Raw genomic sequence first — 18080 nt, forward strand, 5'->3', positions numbered from 1 at the left:
CTAAATAAAAATTATACCTATACCTAATCATAGAAAAAAAACTAATTCATGACATAATTCAGAAATTATCACACAATAACTAGCTTGTTTAAATAAAGTAAATGCTTAATTTATTATTGAACGGAAATATTTTTAACAAAAATTAAGATTGCCATTATTGCCATAAAATCAGTTAAAAAGTAGTCAATTAGTAAACAGTCGATAGTCGATTTCAGTCGATAATACCCAACACTAATTAAAATGCTTCTCCCTGACCAACTGATCTATAATTCAATATGTCAAACAAGAAGATGCCCATTTTAATTTGAGGAAAGTACAAGGACGGAATCTGCTCTATTCAGGGAACTCGCCTACATTCAATGAAAATGTTGCTACATTTGCAGATAACACTATAATCCTATTCATTGAAGATAACAACACTGAATTAACTCAAAAGTTAGCTATCGTATAGCTATCGGCGAAATACAATGCTGGACAGATAAATGGTATATCAAAATGTATCAGAATAAATCAATATATATATAGTATTAGTAAGTAACTTTTAGTTTTGGAGTTAGGGAACACCTTAGATGCCTTCCCATATCTTTAATATCCTAGCAATATGGTCTGTTGTTTTTTGAAAGAATTAGAGGACTACTGGGGTTTTACCTTCTTCTGTTTCGCTTTTTGTTGGTCATCGTTGGGTCTTATTGCACATCTATAATTTGATTTATTATATTTCATTATTTATAATTATTATTTATTATTAAGTAATAAATCTTGTAATTGTTAAAATAATTGAACGAACAAATAGGAAAATAAGTCTGTGAAGAGGATAATTTATCAGAACTTTGCCTGTTAATATAAATATGTAATCTGCTGTATAGCTCGTAAAAATAATTTAGTGCCAATCTACTTACTATCAAAATTGAACAATTGTTTTTTTATGTCAGTAATAGAACATATATTTACACCATGCATACAAATGGTTTTTCGTATGGAGAGATTTTTTAATAATTTGGTAAAACAACAACATTGAACAACATCTCATTATAACATTTTACCATAATTTCTATGGTAGCCTATTTATCTTAGAATTAAACGTATTAATACTAAACCATAAAAAACAATATAATAGAAAAGGCCTTTATATATAAAGCATATATAAAAAGTAAATATATATAAAGCTTTTTCGTAACATATTCGTTTATACTCATTAAGATATACAACTAAAAATATCAAGCCATAAGTAAAATAGCACATTTTATTCAGACAGTGAAACTGTTTTTATAAGCTGAAATTTTAATTCTGATACACATTTAACTCACGTACTAAGACAGATTCGTTGCATACGTTTGTGCCGTTCTCATCAGTCTTCAGATGCTGTTAAGACAGCAGCTGTAAAGCTTCTGCATTAAGATTGTGCGAGGGTCTTTCTTATGTTTGTCAGCCTCCTCCTTTATCAAATATATCAAAAGCTAATTTTGATGTTTATATTTATAATAACATGTGAAAGTTGCAATCCAGTTTGAAGCTATAACATACATTTTTATATTCATGTCGTAGTAGAAGTAACGATTAATAAACTAATTACATAATCGATAAGGCTTAACCAGTTTTGTCTCCTTGCCTACATATAGCTAAAAATATTACCAAAATAAAAACATGCCTGTATTATATATTGTTCGCACGCCTATGCTACTATTGGATGCTTGCATGTATTCTGATCTTTATCAATTTATTTGAGAAATTGGTGTAATATATATTAAACAATTAACGACGATAAATATTTGCAATAACAGTTTCATTCGATTTTAGCAACTTGTTATACATTATATTATATTCATGAATATTTCGATTCTGTATCGAAGTGAATGGCTCTGAACCAATCAAAACCTTTTTGCGGAATGGCATCTTCAATTAATTCCTGTGGTCACTATTCTCATTCCTTTTGAATCACTCCTATCGCATGTAAAGCCCTGGAAATAACTTCTGAAAAATTAAACTAACTGTTGGTAGAATGAGTCGTACAAGTCACAGTCTCAGTCTTCGTCAGTTTCTGAAAGCGTTTAATAGGATTCAGTTTCAAGCATTAATTTTCTCCAAATAAAACAACAAATGTTTTTAATACCGAAAATGTCGTCTTCAACTATTAAAACTATGTAATTTAGTAATCGTTTACGTTGAGACTTCGCATATTCAGAAAGAAATATCTCTGATCAAAATACGTGCAAGTACATAATTTTTTTTCTTAAAACAAAATTTAGAAGCTCCACTAAAACCCTCAATACTTATTTGTACGTCCATCCGTGTCTTATATAAATCAATATCGATATGAAAATCAAAAGTAATCAAAGCACGGAACATTAATCATATCCAGCTGATACGAAAAAAACTTAAAAACCCATTAATTCTTTGATCTATCTCTGTTTACTTTATTGGATTATAGATGTTCGGATTAGAAACATACTGCTGCGAGATCCAGATGGCGAATTTCAATTACAGTGTTGATTATTTGTTTAGTCGCGACCTTGAAAATGTACAACTGGCTCGGACACCATCTCGAAAGCGTATGTGACTCATAATCAGAATATCAGTTCTATTATCAAACTTTTTTGTGTTTTTGATACGGGTGAAAAAAGGCAACCTTTTGAACTTTTTAAATTATCCTTTAGAATTAAATTATACGATAGTCATTTATCATGACGACTGATTCCTATTTATATTGTCTTTTATCATATTTTACATAGAATACACAGGAACAAACAAAATGTATTATATGGTTAATTCTGCGCAAACGCATGTCGATCTAAATCTTATGTATTTTATTTGGTAATATTATCGTTATGTTTTTAACTACTTTTTAATTTATTCTATATGATAGTGAAAATTTGATGAATTTCTATTGTTATATAGGAAGGTACACTTAGAGCCCATAGATGGTGTGAAAAAATCAAATTAAGAAAAAATACGTTAATAACACATAGAAAACATAATTGGACATATTGATGCTGATACTTGAATATTAAAATATATCATACTTGACATCAATATTGTTTTATTAGTTATAAATTAGAACTATTTTAATATTCCCCATCCCTTACAACCATATATAGTCAAAATAATTTGAAATCTTCAGTACATCTTTTGTTCAGTTGATATATCGATTGAATATTTTAAGTTGAACTAACTAATTGAAAGTAATTTGTTACAAACAAATATTTGAATGAAAAGTTTTAAAGAGTTTTTCATAACCAGTAATTTGAATTTATTGGCGAATTTATTGGCGAATGTATGCAAATGATTTTTGAAATTTATTACCAGAAAGCTTGTGTACTTTAATTTCATACTTTTAACACTTATATATGCTATTTTTCAAACGTACCCATTAATTATATAAGAATAGCAAGATTTTTTATTACAATTCTTAGTACTAAATAGTAATAAAAGTTAATTATATAATTTTTAATAATTCAAGTGATCGTATTTTTGTTAAGTTAACGTTCTCATTACACATTTCATGCAGATGTATTTCGATCGCCAAGTCCATAACATAAAATTAAATCAAAAAGCGAAAAATAAACGAGGTTCAGTTAGACTAAACAAAATAATTGATAATATTAGATGACTCAGTTTTTTGGGATGGGATTTTATCTTAATAAATATCAATTGTAAAAATATATTTTCGCGTAGTTTACTAGTATATCTTATACATTAAATTTTCTTAGTTTCCTATTGAAGAATTCATAAAATGATCAATATATGCTTCGTTCTTTTTTTGATATGTAAGAATAAAAAGAAGTCAAAAGAATCTGATAAGTCTGACGACCTGATAGATGTTGCAACAATTCGAACTTTAATTCGGTCACCCAGGATGCAAAAAATATGTTATTTCAGTATCCGTTGAAGATATTAATCTGACGTAATTCCTGAGTTCCTACTTGATTGGTTTATAACTCTTAACTCTCTTCGAAACTGGTTCAAGTCTCTGCTTAGCCTATTGGTTTGATAACTGATCATAGTTGAAAATCCAAATTATATTTGTAAGATTATTTTATTAACGATAGCGCTCATTCCTTATATACACAGAAATACACAGAAACCCCCAAACAACAAATACTGCCAACATTCTCAAACAAAAAATGAAATGAAGTGCCATGTCCTATCGCAAAACCTATTTACCAATCTTAAGTGTTTGTTCACTTAACGAATCGAGCAAGAAATGCGTCAATTGACCATTTAATCTAGTTTTAAATAGTAAAACTTTCGTTGCATACATTAAAACTATAAATATTTTTGCTTAATTACGACATTGACGTTTTTATGTAAAGCAACTAATTGACCATACAAATTGCGAGTTAATTCAAAGCTGTCTACATTGTTAGATAAAATAGCCAGATGTTGGTGATACATTCGGTTTTTCTTGTACCATAGGGATGTAGAATTTATAGTTATGTTTATATAGTCTTATATATTTCTTATTATTTCTGCTGTCTAAGATATTAAATATTATACATGTATATTATTTTCCGTTTTTGGCTTAAACATATTATTGCTGATTAGTTTGTTTAAAATAAATGAACAATATCAAAATATCACTTCACTGATATTCAATATGATTCTCACACCATTAAAATAATAACCTAACATAATTTTTTTGGCTATAAACCTACAAATTAGTTTAAACTGCTAACCATAATGCCCCAGGCAAAATTGTATTAAACAAATATGATCTCCATGAATATGAAGGAGTTTCAATTATAGGTCTCAGTTATTAATTAACCCAATTTAATCGCAATCATATCTTATATTCGGTTTCAGTGTTACACAGGCAAAAAATTCGATTTTTCACAGTGTAAAATAAATCACAGGCAACTGCCAATGATACTCTTAATGAACTGATGTAGCTCGAATGAGAAATTCACACAGGCCCGAAATCAGCAACTTGTTCAAATGGTTCAAAGCACTATGATTTACCCGCTACACGATTTCTAAATGCTGAAAAAGTATAAAAATTAAGGGATAATTGCGTTACTAGCAAACCAAGATGATTCTTTCGATATGACATCGCCATGTTGCTAGGAAAATTCGCTTCGACAAAAAGTTTGAGAAAATATTTGGTTTAATATATTTTTTTTTAAATTAATTTAAGTGCCTGAATATTTAAAGTTTTTAAAGTTAAATATTTGAAGTGAAAAATTAATCGGAATACATACAAGTAAATAACAAGTTGCAAATACATGCAAATACAAAACAAGTATGAAAATATATATGTAAAATATGTGTTTATGAAAAAAAAACACACCTAACATTTAACTGATTCGATCTTAAATCTTATATAATGATTTAAAAGTAATCATCATCATATCGCAACGAAAAAAAGAAGCCCAAATAATAATAAAACTCATTTATATTAATCATCCATCTCTTGTGCTTTATTTTCATCATATAGCAAGGCATTATCTGATTGTAAAAGATCGTTATTCATTTCCAATATGAGTGTCTTTCTTTTCTTATGAAAATACATGTTCTATATGATCAAAACGACTTACTGCACGCAAATACAGGTGAGGGCTATTAATTATATTTAACTTAAATAATATGAAACAGTTTAACATCTTAAACAAATAAAAACAGAGAAATCAAAATAAATGATCTAACAGCTATTTACACAATAAATGACAAAATAAATAAAACAAGTTATAAGCGTGCGAGATCTTGATGTCGAAGTGGTCGGGTGACAGTCCTGAAAATGAAAAGAAAACGTATCTGAGCAACCAATTTTCACTGACAAGGGTGGGATTAAAAATACATATGAACTAAAACAATTTGTAATTGTCATGAGAGATACTTGTAATGTCGTGTAAAAATAAAATGTGATAGTACTGACAGTTAACATTATTGGAAGCTAATAATACGGGTAATTAGTGGTGCTGTTGGATCATGGTACTGATAAATAATAATACCGATAAATAATTGTACTGACAAGTAACAGTGCTCATAATAGATGGTCTTGATAATACCAATAACAGACAATGACATTGATAGTCAATAGCAATATCATGACAATCATAAGATAGGATGCTAGGATAAAATATGACTGTGCCCACGGTACGAAGGGAAGGTAAGGCGCGGCGTGGCAGTTTCTACCCTAACAGCAACGATAATGGGCATGCAATGAGATTAAATGAAGCGGGCGCACAAGATTCTGCCACTAGGGTTAATAGGCCTAGCTAGATCAAAATTCTAAATAAATAAGCAACACTTTTCTATTATGCACTCAGTTCTAAAGCTCCGACTATGATGAACGTGCAAGGCGCACAAGGGTAAAAGTCATTCAGGCTCAGTCAATAAAATAGATGAATAGATAAGCAAATAAATTGAAAACAATAAATGGAAAACTCGGAATAGAATGAAATTAAAAATAGAAAACTGGAATACATTATTAATAAACACGCCATTTGATGAAATTAAGTTTGTACGGTACAAAACTCAATAAAGTCAACTAAACAAGAAAAGGTAGTCAGTTTGAGCCTCGCGTCTTTACAAATAAACTCTCATGAAGTTCTAACAACCGTTGAATATGTTAAGATATCATATCTGGAATAACAGTCCACGAAGAAATATCAGCAACGTTTCCATTCACGATAATTGTTACTCTTACTTGTAATTACACAATTAAAAGGAGACCCGACTAATTAATTTTAGATTATCGTTCAAACCTTTGACGTTTTCGAATGACTCAAAATTAACTAAAATATTTTTAATAAAAAAATCGAACGGATTCCAAAAAATAAATAAGGAACTAACTAAAAATTAACAAAAACCTTATTTAATCTATCTACTACACGTATTTTATATTCTACTACATACACACAATTTAGCTTAATACCTACCTAAACCTATTTATCTATTTACAATAATATTTTATCTACTACCAACTGATCACTTTGAAGTTGGTACGAACAAAAAATTAGATTTGTATTGTTCGTAACTTAATTTTTTCTATGTCACACGTATGAGCTATGAGCTGAACGCTCTAACCACTACTCCGGAGAAATAGTTGGCTGTAATATTTCTAGGGCTTGATATGGTTAGTGTTTAAAAAACAAACTGAATGGCTGTTACGACTTTCGGTCTTCCGTTACATCAGTTCAGGAATAACATACACAAAGATCAGATTATTTTTAAAAAATATATGAAAACTTTGTACACGCCTTTGAAATTTAACGGTTACACTCGATTTTTGCCCCCTTCCCCCATCAGATCCTGGCTTGATTCCAATAGGACCATCCCGAAAGTGCGCTCTTTTGAATAAAAAAAATTGCTCTGAAAATCGGTCCATAATTGACGGAGAAATCGGCAAACATACATTAAAAAATATATACATATGTTATACAGTCGAACATAGAACCTCCTCCTTTTTTAAAGGTTAAAAAGTCGGTCTAAATTATCGAATTATTATACGAAATCGTAAGTACCACAAATATTCGAACGATTTATGTTTTCCTTGCATGGTACATGTATTTGTATCTCTTTAGCTGGAGTAGAAAAGAAGATAAGTTTAACAAAATAGGAATATTTATACATACAGAAGAAAAACACATCTAATATACAATTAATTCAATTTAATCACAAATTATCATTTGAAAGCAATCATCGCGAGAGCCATGTTAAAAGCCTATTGATACTATCATCTCTCTTTATTTTCATCTTTTAACAGCGCCTTATCTAATTGTAAAAGATCGTTGTTCGTATAAAATGTGAGAACTCAATTGGTGTATTAGATTAGATTCGTATTTTTTTGATTGGCTACTTGCGAGAATATCATCGGAGATGTTTATCTACGTAGCCGCGATAAATGCCGATGAAAAACAGGATCGATGTATGATTAAAAATTAAACGGGTAATTTTGCGGGAACGACAGTATCCACGTAAAAGCGGCGGGGAAAGAAAGGCAAATTGATTAGCCACATATATATTTATAACTCAATCGATCCGATGAACCACCGTTAGGAATGGCAGTTAAAACATGTTATTATGCGCGATGATAATACAGATAAGAGTTATTTTACGAGCGATGGACATCAAAGATTGAATAAATGTTGATTCGTTAGTTGGTACATCAAGTTGGGTGGAATAAAACGTCTGGACTGAGTCCTCTATCTGCGCGTATCGCAGCTCGTATCGTTAAATGCGACACATTATTGCTAACGGGTTGTTGGTTTATTCCGGTGGTTGAGGTTCATGAATATTTGGTAGCAATTAACCTGCTCGATTATCACAATTTTCATATAAACGTCGTCATTAAAATGTATATAGTTAAGACATTTTTCGGTTTCAATTAAAATTTAAATTTCAGTTCATATTTATTTGTTGATTTAGTTTCACTGCTAATCTAAACTTATAAATTATTGAAATGAATTAAATATGTATACGAGGGAGAATCAAATATGAAGGGTAGTTTTGTAAAATAAATTTATTGATCAATTGTTTACATAGACTAAGTGATATAAAAACCCAAACTAATACAGTCAGTGCGGACAGAATTGGTGGAACCAATCCACCTATCTGAGGACCGAGATATATATATATATATATATATATATATATATATATATATATATATATATATATATATATCAACCCGATATAGATCTAAATCTAATTTCTCCATTGGAAGTTGCCACCGAAATTGATAACCTCAATCCTAAAATGCCACTTGGAAATATCTATTCATTCACCTGGATTATTGAAAGAACTGCCACGAAAAGCAATCATCATGTTGACATATATATTTAATGCCTGTTTAAGACTGAAGCATGTTCCGAAATCCTTTAAGGTGGCACAAATAATTATGGTCAAAAAACTTGACAAACCTGCAAAACAAGTAGAATCTTACAGGCCTATTTCGCTGCTACCTGCAATATCAAAAGTATTTGAGAAACTAATATTTAAACCTGTTAAAAATTTTGTAATAATACCAGATTTCCAGTTTGGTTTTCGAAATTACCACTCACCAATCGATCAAGTGCACAGAGTAACTGCGGCTATTGAAAAAGCGTTTGAGGAAAAGAAATACTGCCCTGCAATATTCCTGGATGTCTCACAAGCTTTTGATCGGGTTTGGCATTTGGGATTAATCTGTAAGATGAGCAAATTGTTACCATCTATCTATTGTCAATTGCTGGAGTCATATCTTTTAGGAGGAAAATTTAGAGTCCCGCACAAAATGGCGTTCTCGACATTTGAAACTCTTTCGGCTGGAGTTCCACAAGGTAGCTTCTTAGGACCTCTTTTATATCTGGTCTACGCTGCAGACACCCCAACAAGAAAAGAAACACTACTTGGAACCTTTGCTGACGACAAAATTATTATGGCAAACGACATATCTTTGCCTAGGGCAGTAGAAAAAGTGCAAGTGGCAGTCAGCAAAATCTTCAAATGGGCGAAAGATTGGAAAATTCAACTTAATAGCTCCAAATATGTTCATGTTAATTTTGCATTGCGGCGAAATAATAAAAACTTAATTATATCACTCAATGGATGCGCGATTCCTCAAGTAGAATCAGCTAAATACCTCGGCATCCATATTAACGGTAGATTAAATTGGAAACATCATGTTAGACACAAAACAAAACACATTAGAAACAAAATAAAACAACTATATTGATTAGTTGGAAGATACTCTCAACTTGATCTAAAATCAAAGAGATTGATTTATCAGACGATCATAAATCCAATTTGGATCTATGGCAAATATGGGGTTGCACTAATAATTTAAATCAACTAGTAATCCAACGCTCTCAAAACAAAATTCTTCTATTAATTACCAATGCCTATTGCTACGTAACCAAGGAAGAATTGCAGGATGACCTGGAAATCAAATGGATTTGCGAAATTATTCAAGATTTCGCCTTAAAACACAAAAGGAGATTACCAAATCATACTAACGTGGAAGCAATATAACTACTGGACAACGCAATAAGGATATCAGAAGATTGAAACGAACCAAACCATACGAACTTATATAAAGTATATAGTCTTAGTGTAAACTATAGCTCAAATTATTATAATTTTATAATTGAGGAATACATATTGATGTATTTATCTCGTATATCTCTTGCTTTTGAATTAATACAAGTACAAATTAATAATTGAGATTGTACCAAGAATATACAATAAATATGTTATCAAAAAAAAAGAGATATATATATATATAACTATTTTGTTTGATGGAAAAAAAGGAACCACGTTTACCGGCTCACTCCTATTCTATAAAAATACCTCTATATCTAGACCTGTCACTCGTATCTTTGAGTCTAACGAAAACACACCGACTTGTTTTATAAACAATCAATGGCATATTAGACTCGCCTCCTAGAGAAACGATCAAAGTGATTAACACGGTTGTTGTACCATCAAGACAGCTTATAGTTTTTTGGATGACACTGTTTTAACCAAATTTCGTGACTCCAAATTCAAATTTTCTACGGCTGAAAAACTGAGCTAGAATAATTCGCCTTCGGCAGTCGTACATTTTGAACTCCAAACTTCTCTCCAAAATTCTAGTAGACTATGTTACTTCACAGCAACATCAGCTCGCCTTTGGTGTATTACACGGGCTAAGCCTGTTTTCCAAAGCATGGATGTTTCCTAATTATAGTGATTTACAGCTAGGAGACTGTAACCACCTTAGATCCACCTTTTATGACCTGACAGCTTCATCTGAGATACTATTACCCGAGCTCTACTTAAATATAAATATTCTAGTATAAACGAACCTCAATATTCAGATATTTCACTCAGAACATCTTTCAGTCTGACGTAAAACGTAAAACGTAAAAACAATATATGTTAGCATGCATAGATCTACGAAGAATGCTCCTTTAGTTCATTGTTTGAAGTTCGTTGTATGTTGCAATAATTGAATTGTTGTTAAATAATTATGTTAATGTAATAAATAAATCGTTGTGACAGAAATAAGTATGAAATTTTAAAATATTTTCTAAATCAATATTTAAACAATAATCACATTGTTTATCATAATCGCTACAAGTTATGTTCCAATGTCGATAAGTACATATTATTTTTTGTAATTTTCAGACTGGGTACATAAGGTCTTCGGAAGCTAATTACTATATCGAGCCAGCCGAGAATTTCACCACAGGCTCTTTAGGAACGATTCTTCATCGAATCAAAAAACTGCCACATACCATACAGGAGACCAACGAAATTCCAATCGTGGAACCTTTTGATGTCGTGTTCAGGAACGATAATGGTAAGTCATTAAAAAACCCACCGTAAAAATTTAAACGTTATGGTACTTAATGCATTTATTAAGGATAAAGAAAAATATTTATAATTCAAAGTTTTGAAAACAAGAGATTCGAAAATTAATTTTGAAATTTCACATTACAATTTTATAGAAGATATTTTAAAATAATTCTACTTTATATGCTAGTTGAATTTTAAAATATAAATTATTTTAATTATATAAATATATTACGTTTATAATTTTTCAATATTATATCATCAAGATATCCTCCAGACACCATCTTACTCTATTCTTGCACTTTTGATATAACCCCGTGAAAAATAAACAGAAAGAATGAGGTCTGATATTAATTTGTTAAAATTCGAAACATTCCCCTTACTACCTTCAGAGCATCTCCAAAAGTGACCTTTCAGTAGGTAAACGTCCTTTATAATTAACCAACTTCAATAAAGGGGGAGGTTCTATGTTCGGCTGTATATTTTTTTAAATATGTTTGCCGATTTCTCCATCGATTATGGGCCGATTTTCAAAATTCTTTTTTATTCAAAAAAGTGCCCTTCCAAGGTGATCCCATTAGAACCAAATTAGGATCGGATAGGGTGAAGGGGAGGAAATCGAGGAAAAACCTGAAATTTCAAAGGCACGTACAATGTTTTCACATATTTTTTTATCTAAAATAATCAGATATTTGGGTATAACATTATTGCTGAACTGATGTGACGAAAAATCGGAAGTAGTTCAGTGTAAACGCCATTCAGTTTGCTTTTTAAGCACTAACTCTATCATATGAGAAGTCATAGATAGAAACATCGTAGGTTTCTACGGTGTAATAGTTAGAACGTTAAGTTAATACGCGGTGGTCACGGGTTCGATATCGTCTTTATTAGATATGCTTAGTATAATTTTAATTATAAGTTAATTTATTACTACATTTGATTTATATTCCTCATACTGCTTTCATATGTATTCCTCAGTCATAAAAGTATAATAACTTAAGCTATAGTTTACACTAAAGGTATACACTTTATATAAGTTCGTATGGTTTAGTTCGCTTGAATCTTCTGATATCCTACGCGTTGTCCAGTAGTTGTATTGCTTCCACGTAGTATGATTCAGTAATCTTCTTTTGTATTTCAAGGCGAAATCTTGGATAACTTCGCAAATCCATTTGATTTCCAGGTCATCGTGCGGTTCTTCGTTGGTTACGTAGCGATAGGCAATGGTAATTAATCGAATAATTTTGTTGTGACACCGTTGGATGACTAGTTGATTTGAATTTTTAGTGGCATCCCATATTAGCACCCCATAGGTCCAAATTGGTTTTATTTTGGTTCTAATGTGTTTTGCTTTTTGTCTAACCATGTTTGTTTCCAATTTAATCTGCCGTCAAGATTAATGCCGAGGTATTTAGCCGATTCTGCTTCGGAATCGGGCATGCATTAAGTGGTATAATTAAGTTTTTATTATTTCGCCGCAGTGCAAAATTAACATGAAATTTATTTAGTAAATATCTAATACTAAAAAGAGAAAAATAAAATATATTTTCAAAGAAAAATTGAACCGACTTTTAAAAATAAATAAGGAACTCACTAAAATGAAAAAGTTGAATTTTGAAGTCGGTGACGAGCCCTCAAATAATATAAAAATACTAATATGATTTTATGTCATAAACACAAAATTAAAAAGAAACAAAATAAATCTAATTTAATAAAACTGGGCACGGTGAAACGTTTTTTTTGTGTTAAGAGTCTAAGTTTGATTATTTTTTATAGTTTAGTGAATTCCTTATTTATTTTTTGAAGTCAGTTAACTTTTTTTTGTAAAAATATTTTATTTCATTTATGCACTTTATTTCGATCAACCATGTATAATCAATTGATAATTTGATTAGTAATAACATTTAACTTACAACCGGTCTTTTCGAAAATGTTTTTTATGTCGATTTCAGAAGTTTGTGGGGATTTAGTTCACCTTTCATTCGAAAGACGTGTCTAAACCATTGTAACCTGTGTCTTCAACTTTCTTTAAACGAATGATTTTATTTCTAATACAATCTCGGAGAGAAACATGTAGAATTTGACTGATGCAGTGATATTGAAAGACCCCACACTCAAAATTGTTAGACTATAACAGTGTCCAATTCTCGGAGGTAGATGTATTTTCGAAGAATTGGAAAGGTAAGCGAAAGAGATGAATTTTAGTCTTAATCGTAAACTGTATTTTCTTCCAAACGCATCATGTTAGAGAAGCAAAAGCTGCTCCAACTTAACTGATTCGGTTTATTATTTTAGCAGTAAATGCCACTTTCTTCGCCTGTATTGCTACGTCCAAATACCTCAACTCCTCCTCTTATAGTAACTAGAGCTTGTTAAGATTTACAATAGTATGCGATCCCGATATCAGATGTCAATATTTTAAAGTTTTCTTTATTATTTGTCAATCTATATGGCTCCTGTAATACGAACTATATTATGAAGAATGCTAGAAGCCTCAATATATGTAGCAGAAATACAGCAGTCAAGGAGTTTGAGGAAGCATATTGAAAGCCATGTCTGTTTTTAAAAATGTATTACATATTTAAGACAAAGTATGATACAGAAAGAAGTTTAACAATTAAGTAGCGTTTACTTCATAAAATATAGGCGTATAAATTAATTTTAAAAGATTTACAACAGATGATCTTAACTGTGTATTAAATCCCATTGGGTACATTTCACTCACTGAAAGGCTTTACTTTTCAAATATCTGTCGTTTCGTCGAAGTGTGAAAAAACATTTTTTCTGTGTCAAGATATAGAAACTATGCTTCATGGATTTCAATATGTTGATAGTGGTTTCAAATTGGTTATTTTAACACCGAAGACAAAAAGCGTTGTGGACACTTAAATAATTTGAAGACGATGATTTGAAGTTATTACTCGATGAAATCATCAAGAAGATCCCTATCGGCTACAAGTGGTGATTTTAGAAAGAACAAAAAACGGCCAGAATACGAGCAAAGATACAACTATGTTATTCTTCAGCCTGACAACACTCATATTTACTTGAAAACATTAAATTGGGAAGTGCTACCCGGCCCGCCGTATTCTCCAGACCTTACTTCTGACTGCTTCTGATTACTACTTGTTACGACATATATGTTAAGTAATTATCTGTCTGACAGTTGCTTCGCTTCTTAATAGATGCCCATTCGTGGATAGCCTCAAGAGTTACAACGTTCTGTCGAGATGGAATCCGTAAATTGCCTGAAAGATGGCTATCAAGGGTACCGATTTGGTATAGTAAAACTACAAATTAAAAACATTCTTTAAAATTAATTTATCAACCTAATGATAAAATAATATATATTTTTATAATATTTTTAACAATGAACACCTTCCTTTCACATAGTACCGTTCCCAGGCAGTTCGCCTTTCCTTTGTGTTGTTTTCGTGTTTCGTCATCAACCACCAACTTGCCCATTGTCTATTATCGAAAAATCGACGGTAAATCTTCAAGAACTGCTTGCGCAAACTAATTTTCCTTCTCGTATTCCTAAATACATACTATTCTAAACCGAGATGAATGCATTATAAATATTTTCTCTAGTCGATGTGCCCACACCGATCTCGAGACACCTGTATTTAACTAATACCATGCAAATATCAAGGAACGACCGCCGTATTTGCATTGTTAGAATGTAATTGTTTGTACGAAATATTTGTATTGTGTGTCTTTTTTCTCGTTTCTAATATTGTCTTCGAAAACAATGGATATCTTGATACTTTATTTTGTTACCTTAGTTGGAACTGTCTACCTTCTGAATCTATTGGCACTAACTATAAGTGGATATAGAATATTTTATATCTATGAACCGGTCGAATTATAAAATATCTGTTAATTTAACCAAATTTCATCAGCCTTTCAAACAAAGAAAAATATTGTCAAAATCTCACGTACAGATTGTTTTTTGAAATTATTGAAATTTTATAAAAAATAATTAAACCGTTAGGCTCAGCCCTTATGAAGAAATGTTGGAGTAAAGAAACAATGATTGAAAACAAGGAGCGCTTCAGACCTCGGGTCCGCTACCTAGCCTAGGTGATTTGACAAATGTTCTAACTAAACTAGAGCAACAAAGAGTTATTGTCCCCAGCCGGGAATCGAACCTGCGACTTCCATTTGGGACATTTCATTTGAAGTCATATATACTATAATCAATGCTGAAAAAGTAACTGAATGGCTTTTGCACTGAACGACTTTCTTCGATTCGACTTCCGATTTTCCGTCACATGAGCTCAATGATAACTTTATACCCAAATATCTGATTATTTTTGATAAAAATATGTGAAAACCTTCTTCGTAGCTTCGAAATTTGAGTTCTTTCCTCGATATACCCCTTCCCCCCATCAGATCCTGACTTGGTTCCATTGAGACCACCTTGGAAGTGCACTGTCTCGAATAAAAAAAGAATTTTGAAAATCGGTCCACAATTAACGGAGAAATCGGCAAACGTTCATTAAAAACAAAATATATACAGCCGAACATAGAACCTCCTCCTTTTCCGAAGTCAGATAAAAAATGCCTTATTCGGCCATACTTACAGTCATTATACCATCTAATAAACTAATAACTAATAAGGTTAAGATTAGTGAGCATTTAAGATAAAACATTTTGTAATTTTTTTTCCATATTTATATTAATTATTTTTATTAATAATCACATTTCATCACAATCAACATTTATCTGTACCTAAAAGTGACGACGATATGATTGTAAAAACCGAAAATAATCTATGAGTTTTACAATTTCGACTTCCAAGACCACGCTCATCAAACTAGTTCACTAACAGACAGAAAAAAATCATAGAAATCGGTCATCTAACCAAAACTTAATTAATAATTAACATACATAATAGCAGCACAAAAAAGTGTCAATAAAAAATATATTTAATATACATGGAATGAGCTAAAATAACTTTCACTCAGTTATTGGTACAAACCAAACAACTTAATACTATAAAAAAAAACAAAACAACACATCTCATACAAAAACGTTGCCTTAATATATGCAGCTATAAAAAAAATTCTAATTTTTAATTAATCCAATTTATCGTCGAACAATATGTTCAATCAAGTCGCAATCTAAGCACGAAATGTTTTCGAAACAAGTTCGCTGAAGAGCAAAAAACCAATCGATTGGCACCATCTTTCAGATCACACCTGATCCTCATGAACATGATCTTATCTGGTTATAAGAGGTCATTAAATCGCTTTAAACGGTTGAAGTTGATTGGTGTTTTAGATTCTATTATCTTAAACTAGTATATACACCAGAGGCAGCACAAAGAGGGAATAGTTATAGAAAAAAATTGAACAAAAAAGGATTTTAATAAATTATTTTCAAAATCAAAAATATCAGGGTATAAAATGGACATACACTAGTTTATTTTGAAAGAAAATATCAACAAATATACAGTCCCTAACGATTCCTGAGCGACTAATTATTCTGACTAATTTTAGTGCCCTATCAGCGCAGCTCCCTATACTAGGTTGTTCAATAATATGTGTCGTTCGGTAAGAAACATAATAAACATTGTAATTTAACAGCAATTATGATGATGACAATGATGGAGCTAAACAGTCAACAAGAAGATTAAATAAACTGATACTAAATAATATGCTCTATATTAAGGTATTATTTATTCACCGCTCCTAATTATTTTGTTAATATATTTTGTTTCCCTCGCATCAATTACTTCATTATTCATTCGTTTTGAAATATGCACACTTATCCCTATTGTTATATGCATGTTAAATAATTGATCTATACATATGCATTTGTTTATGAATTGTAGCGCTACTAAGTCAGTTTCTTCTTACTGTTTTTGTATGTATATGCTAATGGCAACCAACACGTCCATTGTTCAGTCAATCATAACAGACACCTCTTAATTAACAACGTTATATAATGTACTAAATTATTGTTACCATTATATAATGACTAATAGTTGAGTTATTAAAGTACAGTTTTGTTAGGAAACCAAAATTCAATTAAATTCAGTTTTTTGTGGTTTTCTTTTATGAATTGTAAAATGTCCGATGTTAAATCTGATAACTGTGGTTAGGGCGCTTTTTAAATAAGTTCTTAATCGAGCGGAACTCTAATTAATAAACTACCTGAAATAACACTACCTGAAATTCTTGTTTCAAATCCTGACATGAGAATATTAAGAACGTTGTTATATTAAGAAATATATTGCGAACACCAAACACTGTCACTAATCATTATTACCATTAGACAGTTTAGACGTAGACCAACTTTCGAATCAAGTCCGGAAATAATATGGCCTATAAATTAGCTTTAAAGAATTTTTGCTTACTTGAAGTTTTTTTGTGAAGAAAAATGGCCGTTGTTTTCCCATTTTTCAGACATTTACGGGTTCGATCTCGAAAAATGGCGTATCTTTAGAGGCTATACACAAATCGGCAATTTTTTATATCTTTATAAAAAATGTATATATGTATGTTTATAAATAGTAATCAGAAGGAGCGAAGCCTGTTGAATACGGCGGTTGGAGTAACAGTCGATAGCGATTTTTTTTACTGTCCAGAACGCTGTTTTTCCTCCGTGTCAAAATCACTACTTTTAAAACGTCGAAGCCAGTATTCACATGTTGAAATTAATGGAGCATGATTGTCATAAGCTTCACGGAGCATTCGCAAAAAGTAAAATTTCAGACAGATAGTAAAACTTCGATACAAATTCATACTAAAAAATTTTCATCGCACTAAAAATATTTTTTATTCATACTTCGACGAAATGACACTGAAAAATGAAACCTG

General features: G+C 31.0%; 1 protein-coding gene across 3 annotated transcripts in view; it reads left to right on the top strand.

The window, feature by feature from the left end:
• AdamTS-A (ADAM metallopeptidase with thrombospondin type 1 motif A) overlaps positions 1 to 18080 on the top strand; it is a 367686-nt gene that overhangs the window by 291004 nt on the left and 58602 nt on the right. For all 3 annotated transcript variants that reach the window (XM_076401036.1, XM_076401039.1, XM_076401037.1), the window contains exon 7: positions 11086 to 11260. In XM_076401036.1, the coding sequence (XP_076257151.1) occupies positions 11086 to 11260 (175 nt within the window). The remainder of the gene's footprint in view (positions 1 to 11085; positions 11261 to 18080) is intronic.

This window comes from Rhynchophorus ferrugineus, unplaced genomic scaffold (assembly GCF_030347505.1).
Source record: "Rhynchophorus ferrugineus isolate W39M unplaced genomic scaffold, kcgeb_rfMv2 rfM3, whole genome shotgun sequence".
Lineage (NCBI taxonomy): Eukaryota > Metazoa > Arthropoda > Insecta > Coleoptera > Curculionidae > Rhynchophorus > Rhynchophorus ferrugineus.